At 42.2% G+C, this 22,197-nt stretch overlaps 1 protein-coding gene across 1 annotated transcript in view; it reads left to right on the forward strand.

Moving 5' to 3' along the window:
* MSN (moesin) overlaps window positions 1-22,197 on the forward strand; it is a 57,042-nt gene that overhangs the window by 20,814 nt on the left and 14,031 nt on the right. The window contains exon 2 of the mRNA XM_062584385.1: window positions 9,797-9,880. Coding sequence (XP_062440369.1) covers window positions 9,797-9,880 — 84 coding nt within the window. The remainder of the gene's footprint in view (window positions 1-9,796; window positions 9,881-22,197) is intronic.

Consider the following 22,197-nt stretch of genomic DNA (forward strand, 5'->3'; position numbering starts at 1 on the left):
AGGAGTTGGGTCTCAAACACTGGTAGAATTTATAGCAAGCGTTTTATCAGAATACTTATATAGGAAATACTGCCAGAGTGGATGCTAAAATTAGCTTCTTACTTTGAACCTGTTTAGTAGATAGAACAAAACTTCTTCGCTTTTCAAGTTCTGCATGGGACAGAGGCACTTCTGAAAGACTTTAATACTAGTCAGCTAGAGTGGGTAAGTTGCAGCACAGTTCTGTGTGTATTCTGTTGTATTAATGGCCAAAATGCTGTAACCAGCTCTTTCCTCTCCATCTGCTGATGATACTAAATCAGTACCACAAAGGTGTTTTGCTGGAAGAAATGGACAGAAAATTTCTGCACTGGCAACACCCACCTCAGTGCCTCTGCTAAAGCAAGATAAAATGTCAGATGCATGCTTGTATCACGGGGCATGACTGGTTTCCTCCAGCTCAGACGCTCCCTCCTCCACCCTTTCTCAGTTCAGTTTCTGCAAGCAGGCTCTTTAAAGCTATAATCTTTCTCAGTCTTGAATGCAGTAACTGTGGCTCACTTCCTCTGGCAGCTTTCTAGCCCTGCTGTTCTCAACCATTTGGTTCTTCAGAAGCTATGTGAAAGATGCAGGTTGCTTTCCACATTGGCCATCTTGCCTTTCTCAAGAACTAGAGTAACCAGGGGAAGGGTGAGGGACACAGCTGTAATGTGATTTTCAAAGAATCACAGAATGGTTGAGGTTGGAAGGGACCACTGAAGATCTGGTCCAGCCCCCCTGCTCAAGCAGAGTCACCTAAAGCGTGTTGGATAGGATTGTGTCTGGGCAGGTTTTGAGTATCTCCGGAGAAGGAGACTCCACAACCTCTCTGGGCGCTTTGTTCCAGTGCTCTGTCACTCTCACAGGAAAGAAGTTCTTCCTCATATTCAGGCAGAACTTCCTGAGTTTCAGTTTGTGCCCGTTGCCTCTCATCCTGTTGCTGGGCACCACTGGAAAGAGTTAGGCCCCATCCTCTTGACACTCCCCGTTAGGGTATTTGTACACATTGATAAGATCCCCCCTCAGTCTTCTCTTCTCCAGGCTGAAGAGGCCCAGCTCTCGCAGCCTTTCCTCACGGGGCAGATGCTCCAGCCCACTGATCATCCTTGTAGCCCTACACTGGACTCTCTGCGGTAGCTCCATATCTCTCTTGTACTGGGGAGCCCAGAACTGGATGCAGTGCTCCAGATGAGGCCTCCCCAGGGCTGAGGAGAGTGGCAGGATCACCTCCCTCACCCTGCTGGCGACACTCTTCCTAATGGACCCCAGGAGACCATTGTCCTTCTTGGCTACGAGGGCACACTGCTGGCTCATGGTCAACTTGTCCACCACAGCTCCCAAGTCCTTCTCTGCAGAGCTGCTCTCCAGCATGTTACTGAGGCATTCCCAGCTGAAGAAAATACTTTTGTAAGTGGACCTACTGCTACACATGATGTACCTAGGACAGAGTATATTGTTTTATGTAACTATAATGCTTTGCCCATAGACCAGTGGTTAAACACTCATGATGGATCACATTTGTGATTTAGCTGGGGAGTGGTTTTCCTGACCATAACCTTGCTGTTTCTTCTCTAGGTCACTCAGCAGCAATAGGTACTTTTCAATAGAAACTAGAGGATTCTACCAACTCCTCATGCTTTTGTGCTAGAGCCTGGTGATGTATACTTTGTAGCACACTGGGTGTACAGTCTCCCCTAGCCTTTGACAAGGATGGTGGTGGTGAGGATAACAGAACAGTGCAGAAAAAATACTTGCTGCTGAAGCTCATAAGTGGAGCTTCTTTCTGTGCTTTTAGGCTGCTGCTGTTGATGTTTCTGCTTAGCTTGTCCCAGATTCTGGGTGAGCCCATTAATTGAGGTAAAGTATCTAGTCCCATGTTCTGGTTGCTTAATAGGAAGCCTGTCTTCCCTCTGCAGGTGTTTTCCTTAAATTTAGTTTTATCGGTATGAACTCCAGTTTCCTCTAGTAGATGACTCTGCTATGAGCCTCAGACCTGCCATTTCTTGCTGAGTCCTCTTACAGTTGGCATTTTCCATGCTGTAATGACAGCCACATGCCTCTTGTTCATGTAGGTAGTCTGATACTTCTAATGTTAGGCTAACTTTAAATGGTGGCTGGGTGCATAAGGTACTGTAACCTGTAAGAAAGGCAGCAAGCTACAAGATTCCTGGGCAGTTCAGTATCTTCAGAAACTTGGTACTGTATCTACAGCTAACTGTCCTGTGTCATCTCTTAGAGCAGGTGCAGAAAGTTGGGACACGTTAATAACTAGCATATTATTGAAGGGTGCTATCATCTCCAAATATGTCTGTCTTTGTCTGAAACGAAGTTAAAAATAGCCCCAATTGAATATGATCATAACCTCTGCAAAATCAGATTAAATGCTGTGGTGTCACATGTGCAAAGAAGGCAGAGAAGATGCGTGGGGAAAGGACAATAATTCTTCATTTTAAGGATTTCTTCTATAAAAGGTAAAAAGCTTTCAGATAATAACCTTTGCTCGTGTTCCTTTTAGTTTTTCAGTTGATGACTACAACTTGTATGTTCAAAAAAGCTTAATTTTCATGTAACATCAGTTCTTTGTCTTCAAACTATGCATTAAAATCATTAGAGATTCTTGTAAGAGCAAGTTCCTATTACAGACTGTAGCAACTACGAAAGCAAAGCAAAAATGGAATGAATGCCTGGAAGGGGGATTTTGTAATGCATATTATGCAGCACAGAAGTGTGTTTTTCTGGTTCTCTGATACTGAATACCTCAAATGTGGGCAAGTCCCTCCTTTATTATACTATGGTGAATTTATTCTAAGTGGCATAGTGGGTAGGAGTGGGACAGCTTCCATGGCCTATGTGGCTCGCTGCCTCAGTCAGATGAGGAGCGTTGTGCCCCGAGGGGAGGGGTGGGAAGGGCTGCCAAGCTCAGCAGCCGTTTGGAGGGTTAATATTTATTTCCTCCTTGGGCTGCAGTGTGTGGGGACCAGGCCAGTGGCCTGGGTGTGCCTGCTGCTGTTCTGTTGCCTGATGAGCTTAGGGGTATGAAAAGGCCCTTTAAGACCGCTGGAAGGGGGGCTTGGTTTAATTAAATGTAATCCCTTCAGAAATTGCAAGCACTTTCATATGACTTGAGTTCAGCCTCACCCGACACACAAAGGGCCCGGACTGGTTTCGGAAGAGTGCTGGCACTCGGAGAGTGGCCAGATGTCTGTGAGTATTGCGGGTACTGCAGGTGGGGGCCTTACCTCTGATGCTCTTTCTGGACCCAAGCAGAGCAAGAAGCTCAGTGCGCTCTGGGTTGGCAAGCAGCTTCTGCCCTTTCAGCAGGGTGCTGGGTGAACAAGGTGGCAGGGCCCAGGTGAGCTGATCTGCTCACTGAGCTGGTGTGAAGTACAGTGCTGAGAAGCGTTTGACCTCTGGAAGACATTTGGGAGTCTGTAGCTAGGTTAGTGGAGCAATTCTCATCATACTGTTGTTAGTCTTGCTGAAAGCCAGAATGGGGTAGGTTTTTTAGATTATTAGGATGCCTTATAAAATCTTGAGTTCCTCATGTGACTTAGTTGAGTTCACTCTATTTCTCTGGTTAGAACTGTTGGTGCTAGTGCGTGGTGTTAGTCTGGTATCTTTACCTACAGTAACTGCTGGGTGAACAGATGCCCTAAAATACACAGAGTCTATAAAGATGAAAGGATGCCCTGGATTTCTCTTCAATTAAACTTGCTCCTTTTCCATGAGAGTCAAATGCATGAAATATATGCAGTTTATGCTATTTTCTCTGGCAGCTGTCTGGTTGGTGGCATAAACCTGGGAAACAGTATCTGAGGCTTGAAGCCTACAGACGAGTCATGTATAACTGTCTCCTTGCATTCAGGAAGTCCAGGGAGGAGGAAAAAAGTTTTAACTCAAGGTCAGGGTTTTGTAGAAGTGATACTCTGTTGTGCTGACTCCACCTGTTATTCTGACATTAATTTCTTAGTACTGTTTCTGTCTCAAAGTTTATGACAAACAATTATCTGTTCTACACAGCTTAACATACTGCAGTACTAGTACCAGTAATAACAGCTGTTGTTTAGTATGATGGCATTAGTCTTTCCTGTTTGTCCTTCCATGTGCAGCTATAAACTGTCCTCTTAGGAAATAGTTACAGCAGGTTATTAATACGGTTCAAAGATCTGGAAGATAACTGACAATTGTTGCTGCTAGTAAAACTTGAGAATCACAGTGAGGCAAAAAGCAAGACTGGAAGGTATATGAGGAAAGTTAAAACTTCTTAAAAGACCTGTTGCAAATACGCTTAACAGTGATACCAGGTTCCTAGCTCCTACTGTCTGCTAGACACTGCTGCAGGAGGAGGTGGTGGTGCCCTGTAGATTGTGAAGGCTTTGCTATATCAACAGGAGCTCTCTCTGCCTGCAGTTCTCAGCACTGGGGTGTAATGTCTAATGCATGCAAAAGGCTCTGTCTGTGCAGGAGGTCTCGCCTTTGCCACAACACTGTCCTTAGCAGCAGGAAGCTCTTTAATGTGCTGTGGTAGGGACAATCTGTAGCCCTGCGTTGACTGGTAAAACAATGGCAATTCCTCAAATAGAGATGAGGAAGAATTACTAGGTTTCTGGCTTTTTCCTGTAGGTGATGTTATGAAATGATTTTTTTTTCTTTTTTTTCTTTTTGGTCCCCTGAGGACTTTTTAGCTTGGTGAGTGTAAAGTTTCCTGTCTGTTTCAATTTTCAATGGACTCCTGGAAGCAATTTGTGCAATATTGTTAGCTGTTTGTATGCAAAATATTATATTAAATGAAGCCTCTTCAGAGGCCAGCTGCAAGGATAAAACTTCTGCTAGTTTAAGATCTGAGCAGAATTTCAAGGGTGGCGGACATGTGGATGCAATATTGATTACACTATAAATGGTAAGATGAATGAGCTCAATGGATTGCTTTAAACAGAATTTCAGTTTCACTTACTGCATTAGAATAGTATTTTTGGTAAATCTGTTAGTGATGAAATCCAGTAGGTCCTCTAACAGCACTTCCTGAATGTTGCGAGTTTAAGACAAAAGTTTATGAAAAGCCAGTTTCAGAAAATAAGTACAGTGTACTGAAGGATCGGTGCTGGCACTGTGGACTTTGTGATCTGATCAGTGAGGAGTAATGTCTTTTTCTCAGTGTTATTCCTGTTGATCGTATCAGAAGTGTGTATCTTCCCCATCTGGATTCAGAGTGGGAGTTGTGTATGCTTGGCAGTCCAGGCTGGTTAGCATATTGAGGAGCATTTATTCTGTTTGCAAACCAAACAGTAAGCATGCTGATGGCTGTTTTCAGATGAAGGTGTTACTGGGGGATCGGTCTGGCTGTTCTGCAGGCTTGCCCAGTCTCCACGTCTGCCTGGTTGTGTCCTGGAGCATTCCAGTTTAGTGGTCTAGATGTATTTCCCTGGGAAAGTAATCAGATTTTTTCAGTCATCCCTTATCTTGTTGTGGAGTGGAGAGTCAGTGCCTGTAGAGAAAGGGAGGGTACAGTGCCTTTGACTCAGGACTGGCACTTCAGTGTTCCTGCACTATTACTTGGAAGAAAAGGTTTTATTCTGAGCTGGGAAGAGAGCTCTCATACAAACACTACAGTTTCTCATGGGAATGAGGCAAATCTATGCCTAGTACTTCATAGATGCTAGGGTACTTAGCCTAGGAAAACCTCATCTGGATGATTTAGAAATACAAAGTGCAAAAGATTAATGCTTTTGAATCTTGAGGCTATTCCTGCATAGCATCAACACTGATGGTAAATTAGATTAATGTTTTAAAAGCAGTTTGACAGGATAACTCAGAAGGGACAAAGCAAACAGGAGAGTCTAAATTATGATGGGACTGGATTATGATGGCTTTCTCCCAGTATAGCACTTTATCTATTGTATGTGTCTTGTAACTTCCATGTTGAGTAGTGCTCAACTGGGAATGCCTCAGTAAGGTGGTTTTGGTAAAAGTAAGGTTACAGAGGAATCAGGAGAATGGTGAAAGTGCCAGGCATTGCATGTTACTTTCTCAGGGAGTGGTTCGAGGCAGCCACAGGTCTCTTGCTGTGTAGGTTGCCCCTGAAAGCAGCAGGCAGGACACCTGACCATCACAGTGAAGCTGCCCTTCCCCAGCGTAAGGTGGTCCCTGGGTATCTTGCACAGCACAGCTCCCTGGGTCCTTAGTTTCTCAGCCTCTTTACGTGCTAGAAGAACCAATTTGGATTTTCTGCACTCTGGCTAGGCTGCATGTGCTCTGAGGTATTGTTTCATGGCTCTTATCAGCTAACTGGGAAAGGAGAGAAGTGCCTCCCACCACCTGAACCGTGCAATTATCCCTGTGCTTTGCCAAGCCACAGCAACTGACTCAAACAGTTTAGCAGCATATGAGAAAAATTTTAACTGTATGTTGTTTCCTCACCAATAAGATTTAAAAGCTCAAACTTCTGGCAACCTACTACTTAGCCCAGTATTTAATTACAACAAAACCAGTGGTTACAATGTCACTGATGCATCCCAGGACATGCTAGCCCTCACTCAGTGCCTTGACAGTTAACATCAGTACAACTTTGTTCAGGCCAGGGCAGCTAACGTTGCCAGGGTGTGGTTCTGTACAGCTCGAGCGTGTTTCCTGTGGTATCTCAGCTCATGCGAGCCTCAGAAATAGTGCACAGCCTAAACAGCGAGCGCACAGCCTGTTCAAGACTTCACTGCTGCTTGTAATCCTGAGGTTGCTACTTATCTTGAGCACAGACGACTTCTTCTAGGGACAAAAATAAATAAATCTCCTGCCACTAGATGTACTAGTTGAAGGACTACAACTAGTCAGGTGGCAAAAGTGCACTTAAGTGAGTGACAGTGAAAGAATTTTGCTGGTTCTAACGTGGGACCTCATTTTAATGTGCCAACAAAGACACAAGTCTTACAGTAAGATTTCTGCATGAATTATGCACTCTGTCAAAATGTTTGTTTATTGAAGCAGTTTTAATTTTGAAAGACTGATTTGGAGTGATGTTTAAAAGCTCCTCAGGCCCGAGATGGAAAGAGCTGGCCACAAATGTTTTGGTTCTATTTTCTGGCACTTCCACCATACTCAGATGCATCAGTGTTCAATCACCTGTGTGGATGTTATCAGCCAGCAGTAGTTACTGGGTTTTATCCTTAAACAGGGGAACAAAATGACTTATTTTCCTTCTTTGGTCACTGATGTTGTAATAGTGATTTAGGCGAAAAAAGAAGGGCTTTAAAATAAGCCATCAAAAACCAACCTGTTGCTTAATGGTTCATTTAGCGTAACCCCTCTTACACTTGCAAGTGGCTTACAGACCCTTCTGCCCTTACTAGTGTGTGTTCTAGGCAAGGCAGATGTACAAGCCAGCAAACTCTGGCTACCTGTGCAAGAGGCAACTTGCAAGTATAATTAGCAAAGTTTTTTGTTAAGGGAGCCCTCAGCACTCTAGCAAGCGCTGAGATTCCTGGTTCACTGAAGTACTGTCAGATCAGCCAATTGTCAACATCTAGGCTTTGGAGAGACTAATTCTGGGACAGTATAGCAAGAAATCCTAAGGCAGCTGCATGCTATTGGAAGCTGCTAGTTTTAAAACAAAGCTGGATAGCTTATGAGTTCAGGCTGTTTACTCTTTCCTTACTGCTTCCGTGGGATGATTGTTTTTCAGTTCTTCAGTCAGAAGTTCCAGAGAGTTTCAAAATCAGCTTATTCCTGGTCTGGTTGTTTATTGTCTCTCTGCTCCAGCATTGTCTAAATATCCCTCTCTGCTACAGTCAGAACTGCAACTCTTTTTGACTTAAGCTTTACTGTGCTAAGCCTACCTTTAACCTCTTATAGAGTATGCTTAGATTGGTAGCTGAGCTTAGAACAAGAAAACCCCTAGCTTCGCCACCAGATGATAGAGTACTGAATGGTGTGACTAGTATCAGGCTGCAGTAGCCTTACTGGGAAACTTTGAGATATCTTTGGGTGTAGTGGTCTCTTTGCACTTGATTCTTTGCACTTAACTAGCTGAGTGCTTCTTGTTTATGAACAAATTTGGTTGTAGGTCCTTTGCAGTCTTCTGATGTCTTAGTAAAACAGATGAAATCTGTATGAAATCTGACAGTAGAAATAAAGGGATCTGAACTGGCTGCTTTCATAGCAGTATTGGGTGGTTCCTTGAATATTTCTCTGCTTACTCTTGCTTTTTTGGTCTCTAGTGTCATGTGGTTAAAATCCTAGTCTAAATTTGAATTTGTGTTATTTTTAGTAAAACTGACTACAGCATATGCCTTCCCCCCCTCCCCCTGAGAAGAGAAAGCTTGCAGGGATGGATAAGAGGATTGATCGCACTGAAGAAATCAGGATTTGGTGATGCAGGCTAATTTGACTGTTGGTGAGGAAGAGAACTATGAATGTAGTGCCTGTATGCTGGGGATTGGTGCACTGGGAATCTCATCTGCATAATTTGTTTTGAAATTTTGCTTTGATGGGAAAACATTAGAACACAGTTTGTACTAAAACTATTTCCAGCTTTGATGGAAAAGCATTAGAACACAGTTTGTACTAAAACTATTTCCAGCTTGTATACATAAGCTGTAAAGCATTTTTTTTCCTTTTTAAATTGATAGGTATGCAAATAGAAATGAATTTTCAGACAACTTGGTGTTTCTGAGGGCCTTAAAATTTGCCTGGTCAAAACTTAGCAATCATTTCCATGTTCAGACAGGAGTGTTCCTGTCTGTTCCTAAGAATCTACTAAAAGATTTTCCAGCAATGTTCAGGAACTCTGAATAGAATCAGCTCTGTTTTTACAATCCTCTTTGAGGGGAAGAGCCTTTGCTGTTAAACTACTGATGTGTCCTTAAGATGTACAGATATTTTCCTGCTTCTGTGAAATGAAACTGCAAACTCCCTTGCTGCTGTTCTCTTCCCACTTTCATTTTACATGTGAAAAAATGCTTATGAGATTTTGCTGTCAAGACAGTGTGTCACAGAACACTTCTTCTAAAAGACAATTCATGATCTTACACCTACCTTGTTTTTTTTATGTCAGAGGCCTAATACAGTTATGAAATCTTGACTGCATAGTAAGCTACACCTAAAACATTTCTTCAGTGTTTACAGAGATCTTCCTCCTTGCAGAAGGACCTGGAGACCAGTTAACTGCTATCTAGAGATTCTTCTGCTGCTCTGTGAAGTGTCTGTCCTTATTAGTCTGTATGTTCAATACACATTCTTTTTGCCTTAACGCATAAGGTCATCCTTACATCCTGTCTGTTTTGTATCCTGCCCTCTGAGTATGCCAGGGATTGTGCCTTATTTGCCCAAATATCCATGGAAACTAGAACAATATTGTTCTATGTCCACTGGCCTTCTGCAATGGACTAAGTGCTTAATGCTTCCCAGGACTTCTCTGACATTCAAGTGGAAGAAGTTGGAGGTCTGATTGTTTGTACTAAGGTCTAGAACACCTTTGCTTTAGTGAAGAGTGCTGGCATATTCTACATTCAGAAGGCTGACTTCATAAGCTGTAACTGGCCTTCTTACATCTGGCAATATTAGTACGAATAGATGTAATAAGCCTTCCAGTTTTGCAGTGTAAGAGTTTGTTCTGCTACTAAACTGTTAACAGCTGGGAATGCTTTGCTGGCAGGTGACTTGTAACTGCTGGTAGTGGAGCTTCTGGAAGCTTGTGAGCTCGTCCGTGGATGGAGACAGATACGGCTTTTCTTTACTGTGTAGTGTCAGTTGGTGTGTGTATTGTAATGATGCATCTTCTGTCTTCCAGATCAGCGTGCGTGTTACCACCATGGATGCTGAGCTGGAATTTGCCATCCAGCCCAACACTACAGGAAAGCAGCTCTTTGATCAGGTAAGTGATAGAGTGGTGGAAGACCTACAGCTGGTACTGATGTTGTGATTTTTCTTAAGACAACAGTAAACATCTTCTTAAGGGCTTCAGAGATTAAACAATAGTATAATATCCTCAAGAGAACTTGGCCTAATCAAAAATTACATGCTTTTCTCAAACTAATATATTCTTTTTAGCTCCAGGAGTGCTGGGGACTATTCTGACCTCTAAGAAGCTGAACTGTTGCTATATCCCATAAGGAGGATTGGAAAGCAATAGATGTCTGTAATCCTAATTCATAAAATAGGAACTGTCTTGTGTGGGAGCTAGTAAGATGTTGGTTGGCTTACATGCAAGCATTGTATAATGGATTTCAAAGAGCAGTTGGTCTCTGGAACAGAAACATAGCTGGGGTTTCAGATGTGGTTCCAGCTCTTGAGTGCAGGTGAAACAATGTTCTGGCTGATACTTCCATCAGGCTCTGAGGGAATCGTTATAAAAGTTATGTACTGTCTATGTTGAGCCGGCTTCATTTGGGTGCCTAAGCTGCCTTCTGCATTCACTGGTTAGGCAGATTTCCTTCTAGTTTGGGCCAAGCAGAAGCAAGGAGATGTGTGCAGCTAAAATTTAGAGCAGCTGAAGATGGATGTTTTAAATTGCAGCTGTTGAAGCTTTGACAGGCCCCACTACATGTCTCAGCTGTAATCCCAAAGGCCATATCAATGCAACTGCCTTCCATTCAAAGCATCTGTTGCACTAGCAAATGAGATACTCTTGCTGCTGCAAGACAAGACGCTTTGTCCGCTCACTTAGGAAGAGATCAAGGCTTTGCTACTTGGAGAGGAATCTGAACAAGTTAATAGCTTAAGGAAAAGGAGTTTTATAGTAATGATAAGATAAAGGAACTGCGAGACCAGATATATCAAACATGGGTGTGGTTCAGCAGTGCTAGATGTTCTAGGGCCAGCTTTACATTGCACCTCTTTTAATAAAGAAAAAAACTTGAAGGCTGACTCATCCATAGAAATAATCTATCACGGGTCCAGTAAACCTAACTTATTTATTTATTTAAATTTTTGACCACAACAAATGCTACTTCCTCTCATACTCATCTGGGTGATTCAACATTAGATACCACAGTGCTCTCTGCAGCCCAGTCATGAGAGAAGGGAAGCAGGATGAGATCCTAGCCTTTTGGTAAAGAACAACCTTTCTTAATGGGGAAAACAAAGCTATAAAGCTTTTTGGGAAGATGCTGAGTTGCACTATAGTTTCTCAGCTGCCTACATATTACTGCGTAGGAGAGTAGCTACCAGACTTCTTTTAGCACTATGTGATCTCAAGTCTGACTTGTTTGATAATGGAAGTGAGTGCTGCATTCTGTCTAGAATTCATGTGCACAACATGGAACTGCACCACAGTTATCTTGTAGAAGCATATTCCAGTAAACCTGACTTGACATGCTACAAGTTCATCAAAAAGTGAGGTGTTTTTAGAGGGGAGAAGGGTCCCCTCAATTGGATGCTGCTTGTGATTGTTTTTCTGTGCCTAATTTCTGACACAACTATGCAAATAAAGGAACTGGTGCTATAAAAGCACTACTAATGACTTCAGTGATATTCCTACTCTGTGAGTGCATTTTTCAGTCAGCTCAAGCCCATCTGCAGCTTTGCAGCTCTTGCTGCCTTTGACATAGAGCACAAACTGTAGTGCAAAACTTGGACTTGAGCAACTTGTCTGTATTTGAGAAGCATCTGATCGTGCTTCAAGTGTGGTGGAAAAGAAAAATTGGGTCTAAAGTGAACTTATAAACATCAGTTATTTCTGAAAGGTCCAGTGTATACCACTTCTTCAGACTGTCCATACGGCATAGACTTGCTGGATGAGTGCTGTAGCCACAAGAATTAAGCTGTATCCTGTTGTTTAGCACACAAGACTTCTTTTTCGAGGTAGTGTTGTCGGTTCTTGACAGGACTAATATTGAAATGATTGTTCTAGAGCCTCACCAGTGACCCTGTGTAGGCTCTGACTAGGTGATTCAAGACCTATGCCACAGTAATTCAGAATAGAGGCAGAAAGAGCACTGCCCTGCCAGGGCTTGGGGATGCTGTGAGCAGTCAGGCAAAGGAAGTACCTATTCAGCTCATGCTGCAGTGGGAAAGTTTTCTTTCTGGCCTGAGAATACAAGTACACACCAGCCTGCTTATTTCTTGATGGAAAATTCAAGACTCTTTCCTCTTGCAGGAGAGATTTTTAGTCGGACTACCACAATGAATGAGGCTAAAATTATTGGGGAGAGTGGAAGCAGGTACTTCTGGTGTATGCACGTGCTCAAACAAATTTTTAATCCTTGCATAAAGAGATAAATTGAATACCAACATAAAATATGAGAGCTTCTAGTGAGCTAATGGTAAGTAACTAGGATTGCTTGGTTAATACCAGGACAGGGCTTTGAACATCTTAAACTACTGGGCTATAAAACTTAACTGATCAGCATCTCTTGCTGAGTGTGAAGTGATGAAAGGATCCAATAACAACAGGCCTTTTGTATTTAGTTATCTAGCAAAGATCACCTGGAGGCAAGGATATGAACAGGGAGAGCTCTTCTCTGCTCACCTTGTAAATGCAAATACTGCTCTCCACTGGTGATATGTTGCAACCAAATCATCTCATCTCATGGCCAGTTGTCAACAGATTACTATAAACTTCTTACGCTTGCATAAACCTCTCTTTCCTTGCTTTTATAAAGTGCTGTGTGTTCATCTACACTGACTTTACCCTTAATTATTTACTCTACTCTACCCTCTGCCCTCTAAAGCTAACACCTGCTGACCTCACTCACAGATTCACACAGAATCAGTAAGGTTGGAAGGGACCTCTGGAGAGCATCTAGTCCAACCTTCCAAAGATTTCCTGATGCTGGTTCCACAGAGGCTTGAACTCAGGACCTTCAGCATGTAAAGCACATGTAATAACCACTACACTATCCCTCTACCCCAGTCCTCAGATCATTTAGGCATAGTGGAATCTTGTAGCTTAGCTACTTTTTTTCCTGTCCTCCCTGTCTTAAAAATGTTTTACTGGGTATGTGCCAGCTGACAGAGTATGTTTCAAATGTCTGAGCTGATGTCTAGATTAGTTTCTGAAAAAAGTCTAGCTGAGCTATTCTCTCTGCTGACACTGCTAATGGGGACTAAGCAATGACTGCTATCTGGTTGATAGTCTGCTTGCTCTATCTCCTCCTGAGAAGGTTTGGGTCCCATGGTGGGATGTATAAGAACAAGGTTATGACTGTCTGTATTCTAATTGCCTTAAAGTATGATGTGGTCCTGCAATTGCTAATCTAGTATTTTCTGGATGGGCTGGTGCTGAGCAGTGGCTGTTTTCATCATGGCTTTTTGGAGGTAGAGTGAGTTTCTCCAAATAACTTTATCTTACGGTTTTGCTGTTGCAGCATATAGACTTTCTGGTGTGAAACCTGATTTTGACCCTTTCACAGAAAAATATTAAGATATCCTGAATGTTTTTGCCCTAGGGTACCCTTTTGCTTTTGGTGAGCTATTAGGTCTGACTTGAGGAAAAAAAAGGAAGCTATTATCTTCTACTGAAGTTTCTAGCTACAGACCATTACAGTGCAGGCTGCTGGCTTTGTTCAGTAGCATTCCGACAGTGTCCCTTTTCACCTATTGTGTTTAAAGGTGGAATAAATGTTTGTTACCCCACATTTACTTGCCCCTTCCAAATAGGATTTAAAAGACTTCTGGAAAGTTTCCGTCTAGTTAATGGCTTCATGAGGAAGAACGGTTTGAGTCTAGAGATAGTTTCATAGTAATAATAGGTGAATGGGCTTCAGGTAGAAATGCTCCAATTTCCCTCTTTCTGTCTGGTTAAAATGCCAAGGTGAGTTTTGGGAGTGACAGAACAAGGCAGATGCTGCACTGCTTTGTTGGAAGTCTGCTGCTGCTGCCCCAAGATTGCTCATAAGAATATTTCTAGATCTAGCTTAGTATGCAGCATAGTAACATCCTGCTTTATACTAGAGATGTCTTCCTGCACCACCCTCTTCCCTAGGCTTGCAATTGTACAGCTTTAGCTTAAATAGAAATTGATTTTGTTGATGATGATGATGATCTGTTAGAGGTACCTCAGGCCAGATCTGGATGTCTGGAATTTTAAGCAAAAAATCTGGATTAATTGAGACCAGAGGATTGTACAAGTCTGAGTCTAGCTTTGCTGAGGATAGACAACAACCTTGTATTCTCCCCAGATTATCTGTCTCATCTTCCACATTACATACTTCATAACACCAGCTGCTGAACTCCAGTATGCACCAACTCACTAGCAAAAGCATTAGCTCTGCCAAGGGAGAAAACGCATTCTTCAGCTGCTGCTGGTGGATTCACTGAAGAGTTTGAGTATGGGCTATGCCTGCTGGGGGTGCTGCTTACCCCACAGGCAGAGAGTGATGTCCTGTCTCGTGATACCTCAGCATGCCACTTTCCTGGGCATGAAGGGTGCAGGCACGGGGACTGAAACAGGGAGAGCTGATGGCTTTTCCTTCTTTAATCCTTCTCTGCAGTAAACAAAAATGCAGTTTGACTGGAGACTAGGGTGCAAAGCATTGCTTTGCTTTGCACATCTCCCATAGGGAAAAGATTAACATTATCTGTGGTAACACTGTTTAAATATTGCTATAGATAGCTTTGAAGTCCTGTCTCTCTGATTTTATTTGTTTGTTTGTTTTGAGGTGAAGTGATTCTGACTTCCATCGGTGATATTTAAATCTGTTTTCTGTCATCCTGGGCAGTGTTAGCCTATACCTTGGGCAGGGAGAGGTAACAGTAATTTACTTTCCTAATGCTCCACACTAGGCTGCCTGGAAAGCTTTCCCAGAAATGCCCTGGTTTAGTGGACACTGATTCACAGGCTTCTCAGGAAGCCTGTGCACATATTGTAGTTACAAAATCTTCTACTTCAAGCACTTCTGTGATGTAAAAATGTACTTCCTTCCCCCCCATATCCCTAACACACTGTATAAGGCAGCTTCTCAAGCACTCTGTTCCTGACCTTAGACCCTGCTGGACCCTCCTTGCTCTTTCATCCTCTTCTGAGCCCCTTATTCCTTGCACTGTCTGGCAGAGGCTCCTTGCTGTCAGCAATACTAGGTCTGTTGGTGGTGAATGCAATAAATGGGTGGGTCTTTGTACACATTTGATAGGCCTTACATCGGGGTTTTTAACAATGAGTTGTGGTTACTAAACTGTTTAGTCAGTACTTCCTTTCCCAGCCTAAAATCAACTCTATTTACCTGACTTCAAACCAGATTTGCTGCACAATGGCATGCTTCGCACTCTCTTAGCCTATAGTTTTCCATGTGAACTTCAATCCTTCCAACATTAGGCTCTGAATATCATGAAGTCCGAGACATGGTGGCTTCAGCATGCTACTCCAGAACAAGCTGGTTACAGGAGTAGCCAAAAGCACCCAGTCCCATTGGAGGGCATAGCTATCCTTTTAAGAGCCACAGGTTCAGTCCCAGGTTAAGGAGAAATGTGACACTAGAAATACTTCTGTGTTGCTTCAGATTTTAGGAAAGCTTTCCTAAGAAGGCTTTCTCCAATTTCATGAGCTTCTGGGGTCAAAACTAAACTGTACTAGAAAAGGGCATTCAGCTATGGAATAAAATTGTAACAACTGGCACCTCTGCTCATTCTAAACTTAATCACTGATGCTTCCCTATATTTTATGTCCAGCAGTGAGCCTAGTGCATACTGGTGTGTGTATGTGTTTTTCTTCAGAAGGATTCTGCAGACTTCACTAGGAGCGAGAGCTCTTCAGATTCTGAGTTCATGTGCCCTGTACTGACTTGCTTATCTGATGCACTGAATTCAGTGGTTTTGTAGGGCACCAATCTGACAGTCTCCTATTTTCTCACGGTTACTAAAGCTGACAGCAGAGGCTGACCAAATCCCTCTAAACTACGTGAGAAACTCCAACCCAATTGAATTATTTGTGGAATAAATGTAGCTAGTCTTTCATAGTCTGTAAAACTAAGCTTTGTGAGGAGGGAGACCTTAGGAAAGCCTTTCACTATGGTACATTTCACCCTAGCAGTGGTTAAATACTCAGGATCCTGGCTTGGAACATGTGATCACAGGAAGTGAATGCACTGAACGGAGAACTTTCTTTGACAGCTTCATAGCAGAAAGCAGCGAGTCTCTGGAGAGCGGCTGGTTCCTCCAGCAAAACCCAGAAATCATCTTGTTTGTGCAGCAAAGGCCTGTGGTTGCAGTGGTATGCAAACATGTCTCAAATTTCACAGGGACATGTGGAAACTTACTGGATTTTATAAATGCAGTAGCCTAACCAAAAATTGACTGCTTGTTGCTAAGGAGGTCAGTGACAAACTGTAATAGGCTAAAAACTCTTACAGAGACAATCCTCTCATTTAGCACTTTGGCACTCTTGGAAGGGGCAAGTTAGAAACACACCCATATTTTGCAGAAATTGGCCAAATGGAAGGGGAGAAGTTGAATGTTTGTTTGGCTGTAGATGGAGCCCCTGTTGGATATTAAGTTATGGTATCTCTAAGATCATGTTCTAATGTATTTTTTTGATAGGAAACCATTTTTCTGTTAAACACGTTCTCTAACCCTCTCCTCCCCACCCTTCATCCTCCAAAATGGAAAAGGTTGGGTTTTCATGGAAATACCAAATGACTGAAAAAGCAGTGCCTAAAAACAGAAGACACTTGGGCATGGCCAAAACAAGCCACGTTCTTCTTTTCTGAGATGTTGCTAGAGCCAGTTATGGTGGTGACCGTTCAAGCTTTTTGTGTGCCATTCTTCTTTTCCCTCTGCCCACAAACACACTTTCCACTTTCTCCCCCTCTCTCTACACACACTTTTTCTTTCTTTTTTCTTTTTTTTTTTTTTGAAAAAGGTGGCAAAAGGCTGTGCACCGTGGCTGCTGTCAGATGCCAAAACCAGCTTGTGCAGTAAGCTATGTAGCTTTTGTATGTTGAAGTTGGAATGGTGTTGGCAAGCAAAATGGAACAATCTACTTTAGTTTTAAAAAGACAGTTGAAGAAACTAAACTCGAAACTTTAAGTTATGAAAGGACATGAATCTCCTTCCCATATACTGAAGCTTTTCAAGCTTCCCTTTTTTGAAGTTTGTCTTTCTATTCTGCAAGTAGTTTAACTTCTGCAATGTGGTGCTGCTTATACATGTAATCTTTTAGATATGTAGCAAGAGCAGCAGGGTAGTAGAGAGGTAGAAATACCATCGAATGTCTCCAACACTTCTTTTATCAGACTTGTTAAATACATACTTGGCGTGATACTGTAGCAACTGAAAAGTGTAGGGAGCAACAAATGCCTTTTGATCATCTTGACATACAGTAGTAAGTCTCTTGTGGGATGTCTCTGCCATAAAGTCATTACTGGATTTTTGTTTTGTGAGGAGAGAGACCTTAGGAAAGCCTTTCACTATGGTACATTTCACCCTAGACAACCTCAAATGAAGTATAATTCAATGAAGCATGCCACTTTGCTTCTGTATGTGTAGAAGAGAATTTGCATAAAATCATAGAATCACAGAAGGGCTGAGGTTGGAAGGGACCACTGAAGATCATCTGCTCAACCCCTGTGCTCAAGCAGGGTCACCTAGAGCATGTTAGATAGGGTTGCATCCAGGCGGGCTTTGAATATCTCCAGAGAAGGAGACTCCATGACATCTCTGGGCAACCTGTTCCAGTGCTCTGTTATTGTCACAGTGAAGAAATTCTTCCCCCGCTTTGCATTTTTCAGACTCGGCAATAGGGGAAAACATCACTAGCCTGTGAATTGCACTCCTCTATGTACACAGTCCAAGCAATGAAAGCAGGCAGCATTTTGCTGCAGATGGTGCTAGTGAGACAGGGGCCACCCTGTTCAGAAGAGTGGCACTAAAAGGCTTTGTGCCAAGCAACAGGAACGGTACTGGTGTGATGAGGCCCACTGCTCACTGCTTTCCAAGACTAGTGTGCTCTACTCAGAAATAGCTGGAGGATAGACCGTGTATCTTCCAGATGCTTTCATCAAACTGCTGAGAGATCAATAGGGGACAGAGATGGGATCTTTCTGGATCCCTGTGAAGTAAACAAGTTATGTAGTTGCTGGAAACCAATTAACTGGCACCTGGGAGGGGAAACAACAGCTGTTATACAGTGTAAAACTCCAGAAAGTTAATTCAGAATCAGTTTGTGGAAGGGAGGTTGTGTATGACACTCCCTTCACATAAATGACCTAAAACAGGATTCCACTCTTTGCACAGAGAAAACTTTACAAGTCTTAGCAGAGACGTTCTCCTGGAAATGTAGCTCAGGTATGAGGTTTACTCTTGAAGCAAACCGGTGATTTTACTGGCTCCATTAACCTTTTTAGAGGATAATTAATGGGAGGCCATGTAGCTAATCTTAGTCCAAGTGGTCAGTGAGATTATCCTCTTCCCCTCTGATCTGTTGTCTTTTGAGAAACAGTGTTAGCCAATGCAAGCAATGTTCATTCTCTTGGCCTAATCTAGAGTTCATGGCATCCCTTCAATCTCCTTGAAGGATAACTTGGCTGTTAAACTTGCAGAATGAAGTGCTTTTCAGCTATAATGAAGTGCTTTGCAGGTGTTTCTCCCAAAGCTAATTTTATAACTCTTTCACATGCAGGTCATAACTAGCTTGAACTCCAAGCTTAATCTGGGTTTACTAGGTTTCCAGAGCTTTTTAAGGGTATTTGTAAAGAAAATACTTTTCTGGTACAGTGTTTTGATGAAGAAATGGATGTAAGCTTTCTTAAACAAGAAATTTACCATAAACTCTAGATTCACGTTGGGTTCAGATAATGCTGTTCCTAAGTTTGTTCTGATATCAAAGTTAGTTCTTATTACCATGAGGGAATGGGATGACTGAGCTTTGAGTCATTCCTGTCGACTTCATCTAAAATGAAACTTCAAAGAGGCTCTCTAACCCTTGCTAATATCTTCAAATTTTTCTGTATCTTCCAAACTGGAATAATCAATCAATCTGACACCTTTCCAAAGACTTAAACACAAGGTATCAACTTGCATTTGTCCTAATGCATGTTAATAGCCCAGCAATTTGTGAGGAGTTACTGTGGTTGCACTCCTCTTCACAGAAGTTATTTAATAGCTATTACTAGCTGCAGATGCCTGCAGAAACACTGAAATTCAAACACTGTGTTTAGGATGCTTTTTTTTAAAAAAAATCAGAGGTCTTTAATTGCCTTGCTTGCTAGTTTTCAAAGCAGTGATATGCTCTCTTTAACTGTGGGAGCAAACACTTAGCAAATACTGATATTCCCATGATTTAAGACTAGAGAAATGTTATTTATGTTCAAGTTTTTAAATTGCGATAGAGGGGGATGCAAAAGCCTCGTGAACTGCTTACAAGAAGTATCCCTTGAGGTGCATGGTGAGCTGCGAGGAAAGCACTCGCTACAAATAACATGAGGTTTCTTCTGCAGCAACCACTTGTGTTCTGCATCTTCAGACCTCCTAGCAACAAAGAGTCAGAAGTTTTGTTCTCTGAAGTTACTCTAGAATTAACTTGTTTGTTTGTATCCTGTCTGGCATTATAGAGGTTTCTCAGTTAGTTACCCATCAAGGACTGTAAGCCTTCTGGCAGTTACTGCTGTCATTACTGATATGAGTGCAAGATATCTTTTTTCCTAGCCTTTAGAGATAGGTTAAAAAATTTGAAAGGAATGTTTCTGAACTAGCTGAATTATTACTCCTAGATCCTCACAGTTCATAACTGACAGCAACTGAAAGCTGACATTGTTTAAGTACTTAAGCCGAGTCTTATCTGCACCTCTATATCCAGTACCTAGCTAGATATTTCATACTCAGTACAGAAAAGACCTATTTAGTGTGCAGGCAGGGTAACCCTTGCTCCAGTGGTCTTAAGTAGACTGACTTTGTTTCAGAGATGATTAAAATTGATCTATTATTATTTACACTCCCACACAAAAATGTAGGTTTCTTTAATTTAAAGGGTTATGTTAATGTAGCTTGATCAGAGTAGGAAGCTGGACAGTAAATTCAGTTGATGTGTGGATTTCTGAACACCTCATGTTCCCCATGGGGCGCGGATAGCCGCAGAGTGCGTGTGTCTTTGTTGTTGTTGCTCCTCTGGACGCATTCTTTAAGCAAACAACTAGAGACTTCTTATGCTGAAACCAATTCTACCCTGAAACTCTGTTCTACTATTTTCCTCAAGCTTCAAGGGAACCCACTTCAAGTCCTGTGCATGGCTCTGAGGCCTTGCTTGGACACCAGCAATGCAAATTAATGTCTTGAGTGTCTTTTGTTTTGTAAGGAACAAAAGAAGGAACGGGCTACCTGGCAAGCTTAAAACATTGTACTGAGAGCAGTGCTTAGTGAACCTTTGTAATTAACCACTGTGTTTTGTATAGCCATTAATGGGTCTTCTGGAGAGTTTTCAATGTGTGTGACTACCTGGGTAATAGCTGCAAAAGCAGAGGTCAGAGTTAACAGGCAGGTAATAAATTTTGAGCTACGTTGACTCTCCTTGCAATCCAAGGATGATGCAAGACCTGTAGATTCCATAGCCTGGTTTTCTTCAAGCCAGATTCTGATCAAAAGGAAGGCTGCCAGGCTGCTCTGTAGCTTTGTAAATATTTGAATTGGTCATCCACAGAATAATGTAAAAGAAGAAGCTTCTAAAAACGTGGAATAGGTGACTGCTTACTGTAACTGCAGAACAGCTTGGAAGTGGAAAGACTGCTTGTGTAGAAGAGGGGTCTTGGGCCTTCCAACATAGAAAAGTCACAGACAGTCCTGACACTCAAAGCATCTCCATTTTTTTTTTCTGTTGCTCAGAGTTACCAGCCTTACCTCCAGTCATGTGCCTAGGAAGGCACTGGATATCTAGAATCTCTTCCTCTTCTGTGCAGCCAGTGTGCTGTTGCCCTGGAGGATAAGCACCCAAAGCAGGACAAAATTGCCAGTGCATCAAGCTGGTGTCTGACGAGGACAGCATCAGTGTCGAATATCTGGCTGAGTTGTGTCCCTCAGTGCCCAGGGTGGCTGGGGCTAGGGTGTGTGTCTGGGTGGGTGGTGGGGTGTGTGTGTGCGTGCGCGCGCGCACTTGTGTGTGTTGGAGAGACGCAGATTTCCTCAGTCCTTGTTGCAAGGGGTGGTGAAGCGTGTTTTAATTTCACATGGCCGAAGTGGAGCAGCAAGCTGCCTAGCAATTAGCCAATGTTTGGCTAAAATGTTCTGTAGCCTGTAAGAACTAAATCTTATCTAGTAAACAAATCTTATCTATTTTGAATCACAAATAGCTTAAGCTGTGAAACTTGAAACAAAAAAAAAAATACTTTTTTCTTTTCCTCTAGGCTGTAGGTTCTTTAATTTTTTGTAGGTATTACAAATTATTTGAGGAGCTTGGGCTTTTTAATCAAAGTTATATGCTGTGAACTAATAAGAATAAGGCTTAAAAGGAGAGCAGGAGTAGTTCACAGGTTATCTGATGATCTAAATGCTTGAGGCATGGTAGTCTTGCATGGACAGTTTAAATCTAGGAAGACTGGAAAAGAGAACCAGCACAAGTGATAGTAGCTTGTCCTGAATTACTTCATTCTTGGGCTTTAATCTCTGTAGGCGTCTTCTATGCCTTCGGCCAGACTAAAGAGTTACAATTAAAAAAACCCTTCAATTTACTTAAAAGGCAAGTATCAGCTGTATCTCAGTGTGATCTAGCTCCGGATTAGCTTGTGCAAGGTTTTCCTGTAAAAGTAATCTATAACTTGTCATTGCAGGTGTATAAGATGGCAGTGTATTTCACCTTTCTGTGACTTTGAAAGTGTCTGGATGAAACCTTGTTAGTTCTTGAATAGTCTACAGTTAATGCTTGGCCTTGCAAATGCATCCAAGGTACCAATCCACAGAGTTGTTGAACTTTATTTTTTTCCTCTTAGAACATGAATAATGGTAAACTACTTAAAAGTCTTCTTAATATATGAAACTGCAAGCAAAAAAAAAAAATCTATTTAGCGATTTATTCCTAGTTGTCAATTGAACTAAAAGGAGCTTTCTTCCTATAAATTCCATTCTTACCTCTAATCTTTTCTACTGACACTAGATTTTTGGGCATAACACATCTGAACACCTAAATCCCTGGCTGTGTCAATGATATGTTCAACTTTCAACAACAGCTGAGAGAACGCTTTTCTATCTTCCCAACCAAAATCACTGGAGAAAATGAAACCAAATAAGCCTAGGTTTACTGTCGATTGCTTGCACTTCCATGGCCTAATCAAG

Source organism: Rhea pennata, chromosome 11 (assembly GCF_028389875.1).
Source record: "Rhea pennata isolate bPtePen1 chromosome 11, bPtePen1.pri, whole genome shotgun sequence".
Lineage (NCBI taxonomy): Eukaryota > Metazoa > Chordata > Aves > Rheiformes > Rheidae > Rhea > Rhea pennata.